Genomic DNA, 13130 nt, shown 5'->3' on the forward strand with positions numbered 1-13130 from the left:
TTTACTTTAATATAGAAAATGAGTTCATGTTTTAGTGCATGGTTATAATTTGGGAAAAATGATGGAAAGTCGAACCAATACTCCAATTTCCAGAAACAAACAAAAGCTGATTATGCAGTTGGCAGCCTGAGTCGGCGCAGATTGGTGCATCTGCCTCGCAGCAAAAGGATCTGAGTTCGAATTTCAACTCTGACCTTTCTTTGTGGAGTTTGAGTGTTTTCTCCAAAGTTACTCCTGTTCACCCCCACAAGGTGTGTGAGTGCAAATGCCTAAAGTCAACTGGGATATGGTCCAGCTTACCTGTGACCCTGAGTAAGTTTTATAGACGTATGGATTATATTAAAAATAATAATAATAAATGAATAAAAAAAACAGTTAAAAAGTAGTGTGAGTGTAACTGCCCTTATTTTGGCCAAATTTGTGCAAATGCATTTTCTGATGGCAATTTTTACAGCAGATCCATGTGCGTGTTCTGGAATCTATTTTTCATGCACCCAATCATTCCACCAGCTCTATAAATTTCAACATCTTTATTGCCAAAATGCACTGTCAAAATTGCTGTACTAAAACACAGAGGGGTGGTGGAAAAATACACTCACATAAATGTAGACTCTTTTTGTTTTAATGTCTACAGTGTCATATAAATAAAACTGTTGACAGATGTGGGCACACCTACCTGGTTTGGTGACCGAAACTCTTGGTTATTGTCATTCATGTACATGTTGTCACCATCAAACTGTGGGGAGAAACAGAGAGGAGACATTAACATGCTATCCAATGAATATAAATAAATAAATATGCCATGAAGTAGCTGTGCGGTGGAGAAGCCCTTTACGGGTGGCCTCGAGTGTGAGACTAATGACTTTGTCACTTTGGTTAAACCTTATATATGTGGCATGGATCTGTCGGTAATTACTGTTCATCAGCGGGGCCGGTAATGAGGCTACATGAGCTCAGTGGTGAGAGATAGGCTGTTCCCTGTGGGCTCTGCGGCGTGTGAGAAGGGGTGTGAATGAATCAGCACGCAGCGGCGACACGCCGCGTCTTCGGGAGCGAGCTAACAAGGCATTGAAAGATCACTTGCTGCAGGTGCCAAAACACTGTCAGACGGGGGTTAGGACTCAAACAGTGACCCCTGACCGCCCCCTCAGAGAGTCTAGGGAAACAATCCTAGGCCACCACTTGGGCGCTACATGCAACACGCTAGCTCTGATGTCAAGTATGCTGGAAGGATTAATCCCTGAGGAACTCCCTGCAAAGATCAGCTGTGACAAAGCGGGAAAAAACAACTCACACTCTGTTTTTAGCTCAGGAGAAAATGAGATTCCTCCCCACAAACAGCTCAGTAAGTGAACAGGTGCGGTGTCAAGGTGACGGAGAAACTGCTACCCTGTTAAGAGGAGACGTATTGTGAAACGCCCTTGGCTTCCAAAGACATCACACTTTTTCATAGCACGCACGCGGCAAATGGAACAAACCTTGACTGGGCTGGATAATAACAATTGTGCGCACACGCACACACACACAAAGAAACTCAATGTGTCAAATGAAGCCCCCTTTTTGTTTGCTGACTGAGGTCACTCTTTGTAATATCACTGCACAGAAGCCAGACAGCAGAGACAACATGATCAAACTCGACAGCGTTCCACTCCAGATTCCTCAGATGTGAAGCTACTGGGAGCCCTTTTTTATTCGGGTGGCCGTCTTTGCGCACACACACAAAAAGAAGCCTTGAAGACAAAATAAACTATGCTGGGTAAGAGAGGACAAGAAATAAGATATGACATACCTGGTTAAAACTGTGACCAACAAGAGCGCAGACCTTCATCAAGGTCATCGGCAAAATCAATAAGCTAGGATTTAGAAGAATTAAAGGTCACATTTCTATTTTCAGACTCTGTTCCGAATCCAATGTAAAAGATCCTACACCATACATTACAACCAAATCTGGTAGAAATATGAGCACAAATGCACATTACATGTAATTTTCCATTTAAATTTATGTGGCTGCCAAATGTGCAGTCTGGATCAGATCTTTGTTGAACTTGGTTTGACAGAAGATGACTGTTTCTGAACATGTTAAATTGAACTCATATTTCAAGTATAATCCATCCATCCATCCATCCATCCATCCATTTTCTTAACCGCTTATTCCTCACAAGGGTCGTGGGGGGTGCTGCAGCCTATCTCAGATGGCTCTGGGGAGGCGGGGGACACCCTGGACCGGTTGCCAACCATTCGCAGCAAATGTATAATTTGTGCAAAAATCAATAGGCACATTCTTATTTAAAAAACAAAAAAATAACAATATCCAGATTAATGAGGTGTAAACGGGAACTTTAGCAAAAGCACACAGCTGAAATCCTCATTTAAATTATCAGGTAGCTAAATGAGCATGTGAAAGGTGAAAAAGGTGAAAAATAAAACTGAATGGATGTCATTGGACATTGCTTGGTTAACAATGAATAGCGTAGTAGCCAGTACGGGAATTTACAAGGCTGTAAAAAACATAAGATCATATGATGTTGACTTCATTTGTTCTGTGACTATGCTTCAAACCCAAACTTTTCCCACTGCAATAAATGGAAATTCCATCAATCCGTTCAACAAAAATGTAATGTTTTCAATGAGGAAACCCCCCCCAAAACAAAACAATGTACCGAATTGGATTTAATAAAAGCGTAATATAACAATTAAATAGAATGTAAACACTTAAACAGTATGTTTAGCATGATTAATTCATCGTGCTTCCTTCTGGGGTTGTGAGTTTTGGCCACCTAGGGGCAATATAATACAATGTAGAAATACATAATGCACAAGAACACAAGTAAGTGGTTGTGTAAGTCGTTTTTCACATTTATTTGCGATGTAACATCTTGCGAGGGATTATTACTCCATGACTACCTGTGTTGCTGCACTCTTTGTATTCAAGTATCTGATGCATTAAGGGTTACAACACTGCAACATTGATGCTATTCGCTAGCCCGTCTAATGGTGTTTTGTTTCATTTAGTGTTATCATTAATTTAGCACACTTTCCTAAGGCAAGGAATAAGTGGTTGTTTTCAATACACAACTTGTAATTCTTTAGTTGAAACGTTTAGACAGTAAACTTGAACTGGAAGTGGCAAGAAACTGCTTAAAGCAATCCTTTGACATCTGTTTTGAAAGTTCGCTGTCATCTTCTAATGTGCATAACTCAATTTTTTGCTCGCGAGTCAAAAATGGCTGAGGGATGGCTTGTATCTTGAAAAACTGACAAGTCGGGCCACTCGTGAGTCAAGGCACCACTGCAGTTACATGTGAGTGCAAAGGCACACTTGGACACAACAAGGAATAATCACACAAGTAATTTCTCATGCTATTATTTGAATGCCAATCAACAATGAGCGGGTCAAATTCAACTTATCACTAACCAATTGGCAACATGGGGAAAAGATTGATCATTAGCTGATCAAGTGCATGTATTGCTTAACAACAAAATAATGCCTCCACCTTGCCAGTTGGTTGCCAATATTATCTTTTGTAACAAACAAACAAATATAGCTCAAATGAATACATTGATACACTAGTGTTGTGCAGTATTTATTCTGAGAAAAGGCGTAGACTTAAACTTAAAGAGAAAGATAAAACCCTGAGCAATGAACGCTACATACTTATTTCAACAGAGATGCTGACTAATTTACTTGATGCTAGGAAGAAAGTGCAAATTTGCTTAATGAAGCACGGAGTATAGAGTTGAGGTGGCCAGTTTAATTTGAAAACAGCTTTTATATTAACCTTGCGAGGCAGATGGGCCCATGGGAGGATACAAGTTTAAGTCCATCTTGTCAAAGCTTGTCATAATATTGAATATACAGTGCCAGTAGCAGGTGTGATACACCTTTCCATTCAGTACTGTAATTTTCTCCTAACTTTTCATAAATGACTGATATTTTACAACAAACTTGAATCAAGAAGCTGATTGTCCATCAATCAAATAACAGGATTTCTCTTGGATGATTTGCGAACTAAAAACATTTTTAAAGAAAGTTAACTTGCAAGTTTGTAGAGAACAGTGTGAATGCTTGAGTTATGGATAACTTAGATAAAGAAGAGCAAATAATATCACTGAAAGCTTATCTTGATGGAAAGGTTGTATTTTTATTCTTTACTTGCTTCAGTTCAAGACACTATTTGTCAAGTTCCCTATACATATGCTACTCTCTCAATTGATCTGATTGATCCTAATGGAAATTACAACAACCCAGTAACTTCCAGTTGTTATCCAGTCGCCTTCTATATACTTGTCATAGTTGGATTTGTTAACCAACTTCATTCTTTTGCAGAAACAATCCATCTGATGCCTCAAGTCGCTTTTATGTTTTTGTTAAGTCTTCCTTAGTGTAGTTGGCAAATATTGGGCAAACTCCTCTTGAAAACAGAATCTGAGTGTAAAGCCCATTGTGAAATTTTAAGTTCCAAACACTTTCAATTCAACAATGTCATGAACAATCAATCCATCCATTTTCTATACCACTTAGCCTGTCAGGGTTTCAAGCAAAAGGCGGATTACACCCTGAATTGGTCGCCAGTCAGTCACGGGGGACATGAGACAAACAACCATTCACTCTCAACATTCACATCACAAATAATATTGAATGTGGAAAAACAAAACACATCAAAAAGATGAAATCCAACCGAGAAAGGTCAGCCATTTTGTGCTTCAACATGGCTGCTCATATATTGCAACGTAAAGCACCTTGACACAGCACACCCTCCCCCCAACCCTTCAATGCACTGCCTCACTCTCTCACTTAAAATGCCAATTTATCCTGGACTCAATGCTATCAGCTCCGCCATTAGTCCACATTTACAGCAGAAATCATCTTCTCATTCACTGCTCTTCCATTTCTCTCCACCCCCTCCCTTTCTCCCTCTCATGTTCTCATCGTCTCAAACCTCTCGTTGCAGTTGCAGCCTGCCTCTACTTCTCTCTCCTCTCTTTCTTCACAGGGCCTTGGCATCGCTCGCTCCCCGGCAGTCTAATTGGGCATTCTGCCTGAGACAAGGGCCTCATTAAGCAGTAATTACACACATGTTGTTTTCGGCAAACATCTCTATTTGGATTGCTTTGCATGGTAATTGTTCAGCAGGGACCACTGCTTGCGATGTTTCCCTGCATGACACGTGGTGCAGTCAGAGAGGAATAAAAAGGATTTCAGACAGTAATAATAGGATGTGGAAGAGAGATAAATTAGAAACTAAAGAATGCATACATAAAAGGATAAGAGGGACGACTAAAGTATATGAAGGTGAGACACTAAATTGAGAGAGACAATAAATAATTGGGATTGAGTGCGAGAGGAAAGGTTGGTGGAGTGGTAGAGAGTGAGGAAGTGGATGGGGAAGAAAGTAGCGCAGATAGTGAGGCCCACAACTAGGTCATGCCTCGCAATTATCGACAAAGCTGAGTGTCTTCAAGCTAATGAAGCCGCAAGGTGGAAGTAATGCTAACTAGCATATCTGGGGAAACTGTGTAATATTTACACTGCGCTGATAGCGAGACACACCGCTGGGAGCGTTTCATCGAGTCACAGGTGAAACGGAGGGCGGCCGAATGACAGACATACAAGCTTGCGGCTTGATTGATGGACAATCCATAAGCTCCACATAAAACCTTGGAGGCAACATCTGTTTGTGAGGGGGGTGGGTACAGAGAAAGACAAACAGAGAGAGAAAGTACGTGTGCACGTGATGCATCTTCTGTTTTTTTTCTTTTTTTATTTCCACTGAATTCCACTGCCACCCACATGGATTATTTATTTATTTATTTATTTATTTAGCGAATTAATTAAACTTTTAACACCATGTACACTGGAAAAAAAAAAAATATATATATATATATATATATATATATATATATATATATATATATATATATATATATATATATATATATATATCCATCCATCCATCCATCCATCCATTTTCTTGACCGCTTATTCCTCACAAGGGTCGCGGGGGGTGCGGGCGCCTATCTCAGCTGGCTCTGGCAGGGGACACCCTGGACTGGTTGCCAGCCAATCGCAGGGCACACAGAGACGAACAACCATCCACACTCACAAGCACACCTAGAGACAATTCAGAGCGCCCAATTGCCATGCATGTCTTTGGAATGTGGGAGGAGACCGGAGTACCCGGAGAAGACCCACGCGGGCACGGGGAGAACATGCAAACTCCACCCAGGAAGGCCGGAGCCTGGACTCGAACCCGAGTCCTCAGTACTGGGAGGCTATATATATATAACATCTAAAAATATCAGAAAGCATTACATAAATTACAATACAAACTTGCTCTCATGGGAATTATTTCTGGCCATTATTTGTGAATAGTATAATTGCTATGTACGTAACTTTTTATTCCAGCCACATCAACACAAAAAGTTGTATTTTGAAAAAGGTCATGTGTTTTAAGTAAAATTATTGTTTCTAAAATAATAATAATAATAATAATAATTGTGGTGAATTAGTTTTGATAATTACCGGTACCTAAACTTGAATCAAGGTCATTTATTCTTTATAGAAAATCCTATTAAGCTGAGACAAAGCTATCATGCATACATTTATTTGGAAACCACTGTTTGCCATATATTTATTGTCCTTATAATTACTGTATCTGCATCTTGATTTTCCTGCAAGTAGAACCGCAGCACAACAAAGACAAAAATAATATCATAGTTTTGAATTGGTTTACATTTACGATGCCTCTAATTACATTTTGTAACCAGGGATATCTCAGAAGTCAGATTTAAACTGATCTGTGAATTACATGACCACCCAGGGGCATAGCCAGAACTTTTCAGTGAGGTGGCCAGAGTGACAACACCTCAGTGAGACAGGTGTTCAGGGACAGTTGTCCATGCGTGCGTCATTCTTTATCACAGTCAAGATGTCATGAATTAAAATGCACACATATCCACAACAATGTCCATCACATTTTTATTTATAATCAATAGCTGCTTTTCCACCAACAAGCCCAGGATCTTTGAGTTCTGGGCAAAGGAGTTCTTGGTTGTAATAGTTCAGCAGGGAATTTATCATTTGTGTTTCCACGGAGTCTTTTAGTTCTTGGCAATGGGGTATATGCCATGGAAGAGGTGGGACTGTTTTTGCACATGAGCTCTGATTCTGGTTCCGGTTCGCCACGTGTGGGCTGCGTCTCAATACTTGTGCTTCCGACTTTGTGCCCCTCGGTTGCGTGTTCCCGTTGACGGGTGCGAGTGTGTAGTGTGTCTGTCAGTTGTCCGAAGCACGTCAGAGAGCTGAGACGCAGGGGTGGGGGATGCCAGTGTTGGAACATGGCACACACGTCGCAACCCGGAACCAGAATCAAAGCTCATGTGCAAAAACAAGGAAGACGGAAGTCCCGCCTCTTCCGTGGCATATACCCCATTAATTCAAATGAGTTTGATGACCTATGAGTTTGATGAGCCCAGCTGTTGTAAAAACACCCCCCCAAATTTGTCCAACTAATGAGCCGTGGTCATTGCAGCCCGCCCCCTCAAAGTTCCTGCCTGGCTCAGAAAGACCCTGCTGTTGAGATAGTACTTGGAAGACCCCTGGGGAATTTGATTACCCCGGAAATTGTTGTTGGTGGAAAAACGCGCAAACTGAATTTTACCAAAGTAAACTGAAAAGTTCTGAAAAGCGCCTAATAAATCAAAGTAAAAAGCAATGTTTTGCTGTGCTTTAATTTACTACATTTACTGCCATTTTCTTTGCCGTTACTTTGCTTTTTTTGGGTACTATCTCACAGTATATTTATATCTCAAGCACTGATTTGCTAGCTGACAGCCAATCAAGAGTGATCGAATGTCATTGATGCGTCCACCATTTTGCATACTACGATCAGTGGATCATTCAATGACATATCTAAAAAGCATGACACAAAAAACTTTTAAATCTTCACAATTGCTTTTTAATTAGTTAAAAAGCCCCCCCCCCCCCCAAACGCGCCTGCTTGCATTGTTGTGGAAGGTAGGATAAAAAAAAATTACTTCTTGGCCATGTTGTTTGCTTGCTATGATATGAAAGTAATTATTTTGACTTACATTGACTGAAAGAATCAAATGCTGAATCAAACTTAGGACAGGTTCTTTTAGAGTTTGCATTCATATCAATTGTATATCTATTCCTTAAATATGCAATTAATACAAATAACTTGTGGCAGAGTATCAAATGGCCTAAGAATATGGCATCCATGTGAAAATGGCAGAAAAAACACAAATGACAAAATGAGTGTCCAAGGCGGTGGCAAGAGAATGGCAAGTGGTGGTCCTGGCACCACATAGCTCCACCCCCGTGTCCATCAAAATTCAGCTAACTTGAAACAGTACTTTTACAAAAGCCACCACCATACTTTATAAGTCATACTACAGTGTGTATAAAAGCAGGGCCTATTACTGGTGAAGTACTTTTTATCTCATTCTACATCAAAGTGGATCATTGCTGTGACAATAAACGTGCAGAAAAAGTACAGTTTCTTGACACCCAACAAACTTTTAGAACTTTTCAATGTATATAAGAGAATCTCAAGCAGAATGTGTAATACTTGTGACTTTAAAAGCCTTTTCCAGCACACCAAGTCTCTAAAAATAATTCTCTCACCGAGCGGAATTAATAAGCCCAGAACAGTACACAGCCATTCTGTGAAGAAAGGGGTGTGGTGGTGGTGCTGGTGTGTAGATGGGTTGGGGGTGGGTGGGGGTCCTCATGCAATATGCATGCCTATTTGAGCACCCTCCTTCCTCATCTTCACCCTCTTCTCTTGATTTCTCTTTCTACATCTCTCACTTGCTCCCTCCTTCTGTGTTCAATTAAGCTGCAGGAGAGACCGAACAAACCTCAATCTGAGACAATGTGCCCCTGAATTTTGATGTTTTCCAACACACACAACCAAAATATAAGAGGGGTTGATGCAAAAAAGACAGCAAGTTGCATGGGAGTGGGTAAAACAAGGCAAGAAAGACTACAGCAACAATTCTGCCACTACATCGCTAGCAGACAATGAGGATGGCACACGCACACACACAAACAAACATGATCTTGAAATACAGTTTACCTGTATTTACTCGTACTTCATTATTTACATTTCTGTCACCTTTCACTTTTCACTCTCTACATTACCTACATAAAATGTGAGCTTTTACTTTGGTACATGTCTTGATTTGTTACAACATATAGTCTGAAGTTGAACTTGTTGGTTGACGTAATGCCTAAACCTTGGACCAAAACGCAGAAGAAAAGCCCACCTGTAGGGATGTCCCGATCACGAGAAATTGATCGAGACACTGGATACAGTTGAAGTAAACACAGCCAGAGGGGGAACGTTCTGTTAACTCATTCACTCCAACCATTTTCACTGAAGCAACCCCTTTCTGTTCTATTGCTTTTGCTAAAACATGGAACTGTCATGTTGCTGGGCTCTCAGTGTGTTTTCCTTATCTCACAGTGCCTGATTAATGAGAGGGGCGTGTCCCCTGCACCACACCTGCAGTGCATCACCTAAGGCCTTCATAAGGACTGGGACTCCTTGCAGCCACTGTCGGGTCGTTGCTCCGTCTGCTCACAGCCATCGTCTAGTTTTTCTACTGTTTTTCGCCTTCGCTAAATTATTATAGTCCAAGATTCTCGATTTTCATCTACGTAAGTTTTGCTACGTCTCTTTTTGTTCCCACTTTTATGTGGCGTGTTTCATAGCTATAGTAAGTTGTTGCTTTCTTGTGTTTGCGGTTTGTAGCCTTCGGGTATTTTTGTTAGGGGTGGAACAAAAAACCGATTCGACCGAACCATCGTTCGTCAAGGGGAGCTAAACGACCGTATCGGTAGCAGACTTGTCAACCGATACAAAATCCGCCGGGAATCCTTAGATACATTGCTTGTAAAGCTGTGGACCGGATATCGCGTGGCTGTGAATCGGTTGCGAGTGAGGCTTTTTGGTTTTCATAACAATAGCAAGAGTTCTGTGCCGTGCTCTACTTGTTTTGTTTACATTTAGTAGCATCACTATTCAAGCTACTTCCGTGTTTACAGAGAGCTAGCAAAGTAGCGCTCAGAGACGCTTCATTCCCCGGATGTTGTAAACATAATGAAAAGACGTTACGCACCTTTTGGGGGGGAGCCTACCGTCAACGCCGTGCTCGCGACACGGCGCGCGCGCGCACAACGAGTGACAACATGCAACTGGAGACAGTTAACAGAAGCCGGTGCCGTACATCTCGGTATTTCCCCTCTCGGTGCACTTGTATGTCCCGGGCCGGCGTTAGTACTGCGCGAGACCCAAAAGAATAACTCCCATGACGATCCAATGCATGGATTCAAACGACACAGGTATGTCCCACAGCCAACACACCAGCTAAGCTAAAAGCATGCTGCAAGCATCTCATTTCTCAGTTTGTGGCTCCCTGTCAATGTACACAACTAGCATGAGCAGCAGATAGGAGAACTGAGACGTTCAAAATGAACGACAGCCCAAAAAACAAAACAGAAACAGTAGTGATTCCGTGGTCATCATCGTGTCTCAGATTAAAAAATAAAAAAGATGTCATACATTAACCAAAAATGAATGTGATGGCAAAAGAAAAACAAAAATTATTAAAAACAAAAATTGTTGATAAAAAGGGAAATGCACTTTTGGAAATATTTTTGCATATATTAAGTGGTTAAAATGTGTTTGATAGATTTATTGTTCCATAAGGTGGCTTCATATTTCTTGTGGCTTGACGGTAGGTTTATTTCATGTCATTTATGTTTCTGAAATACTTCACAATGTGCACATATTCTGTTTAATTGTGTTGGTGTCTGTCTAAAGGTTAAATATTTTGTATTTCACATTAAATTATCAGCCTTTTGTTTTCCTGATCCTTATTTTGTTAAAAACAAACAAAACAAAAAAAAAAAACAATTATAACTGTCAATAACTACTAATAAATATTTAAACTGATACATTTTTCAGTCATATCGCTCAGCCCTTTGTTGCGGTCTATTTAAATAATTGATTCAAAATATAAAAATATAGAAGACATATTTGTTGTTGTTCTTTTTTAACACATTTGTAGATACTGTAAAAATGTGTGGTGTTTTAAGATTAATGTTTACAAGCACCAAATGTCACTATAAGTTTTGAATATTGAAATGTATCGAATCGAAAATTGCATCGTTCCCAAACTTAATCGAACCGTTCTGTTCTGAAATCGTTTTTCAATCGAATCGCAACCTGTGTATCGAGATACATATCGAATCGGCCTCATGTCAGAGATTCCCACCCCTAATTTTTGTGTTGTGTTAATTTCCCTCCTTGCAATTTGCAAGCACCTTTTGTTAACCTTTTTCCTGGTTGTGTCCAGCGCTTTATGTTCATATTCACGTGTTTTGGTGAATAAAACCTCTCACTTACTCCTCTGTGTTCTGTGATTCTGGGATCCACTCTCCGGTCGCACCGGAACCTTAACAGGAACCTAACAAAAGAATGATTAGAGTCTCTTCTTTCATCAGGAAAAAAAATATGTATTTGTATCTGTTTCCGTTTTGCAGCAATTAGCAATAGAATATAGACAGGTTTCATCATTATTCACAAATCTGTTGACAACACTGGGGAAAAAGAGCTTGTTTCAACATGGCACTGGCTGATCTCTTATACTCTGTTGCCACTTGCTGACCGGTTTTTGTAATAACTACTATTGCTTTAAGCGACCTCTTGGTGTCAGAAGCTGTATCAAAGACTTCTGTATACTCTAGCATAAAAACATCAAAAAGTAGTATGCAGTATGGAAATAATGTAATGTGGAAACTGAAGAGCGGATTCAGTGCAATGGCGACTAGCACTGTGTGCAAAGTGAACATTTCGTGTGGCAGAAAAAAATAGAGATCCACGCAGAGTTACATGCAGCCCCTCCTATCGCCGAGCTGGTGCCAGTCTCCACTGGCTTGTGCTTCCTGGGTGTCTGCACTGAGAACGTTCGGACCCCTACTCTGGATGTGTGTCGGGCCCTCCCTGCAGATCTCCACAGCTGAGGGACCCATCTGGACCCCGCGGTAGCATTGGTCATCTTTAGCAGGGTCGATGATGCCACCCGGGCCAGCACCTAGCCAAGCCTGGTGCGAATCCGGACCCAAAGTCAGAACTGAGTAAGCATGTCTAATAAAGGTAAGATCTTTAGCCCGAGCCCGACCCGGCTTCTCTCACGCTGACTTGTTTTTTTTGTTTTTTTAAATAAATATATGTTTAGAAAAATGAATACTAAAATGATGCGTGGATACTAAACTAAGGAATACTTGTTGTAAATAAATAATTTGGATAAAACAGAAGGAGCGCTGTAAGGTGCATTACTCTATTTAAAGCCTAGTGGGCTGCAGTATTTCTCCGCGTAATTAAGCGAGTGCGCATTGTGGTGTAATTTAAAACTGTTATTCTACGGATCGCCACTAGGAGGTGTTAGCGGTCTTTGGAATGAGTATTACCCCTCGTTTACAGCAGTAGCCACACTTTACGACAGTCTGATATGCCTTGAGAGAGTTCTGCCGTTGTCGCCTCGCGTGCACAGAAGTTGCTCTTTCGCCCTGCAGTCAAGACTGAAGCAACGTGATGGCGAAGTTTCACTCTCCTGAATCGTTTGACCACCCAGCCTTCGGCTGAGACAGCGTTTTTCCTTACGACAGTCTGATATGCCCGAGGGAGTTATGCCGTTGTTGCCTCGTGTGTCTGTTAATAAAGCCCAGTTGTTGAACTTCCATGAATACGTGAATTCATGACACGCATCAAGATCTCTCTTTCACTCTCTGTCTGGCCTCTTATTCTGTGTTCCAGCGTTATTTCGTTGTGCAAATGTATTTATCATTATCATAAAAATATCTAGATTATTTTTAACCTTAAAAAATCTTGCGTTTTTTTCTGCCAAAAATACTATGGGATAAATTGAAATTTCGGGTTTGCTTCGGGCTCGGGCCTGCAAATCAAGTTAATTGGTCGGGCTCGGGCTGGGTCGGGCTTTAATGCCCGCGGGCCTGGGTCGGGTCGGGCTGGATTTTTTAGGTTCAATCTTACTTCTGTCTAATGACAGCATTGCATGAACAAGTAAAATGAAGACTTGCA

The 13130-nt window shown here is 40.9% G+C and overlaps 1 protein-coding gene across 5 annotated transcripts in view; it reads right to left on the minus strand.

The window, feature by feature from the left end:
- Nucleotides 1-13130, minus strand: part of LOC144014586 (TOX high mobility group box family member 2-like) — a 111882-nt gene that overhangs the window by 49400 nt on the left and 49352 nt on the right. For all 5 annotated transcript variants that reach the window (XM_077514629.1, XM_077514627.1, XM_077514630.1 and 2 more), the window contains one exon: nucleotides 677-736. In XM_077514629.1, the coding sequence (XP_077370755.1) occupies nucleotides 677-736 (60 nt within the window). The remainder of the gene's footprint in view (nucleotides 1-676; nucleotides 737-13130) is intronic.

The sequence above is a fragment of the Festucalex cinctus genome, chromosome 2, assembly GCF_051991245.1.
Source record: "Festucalex cinctus isolate MCC-2025b chromosome 2, RoL_Fcin_1.0, whole genome shotgun sequence".
Classification (NCBI taxonomy): Eukaryota; Metazoa; Chordata; class Actinopteri; order Syngnathiformes; family Syngnathidae; genus Festucalex; species Festucalex cinctus.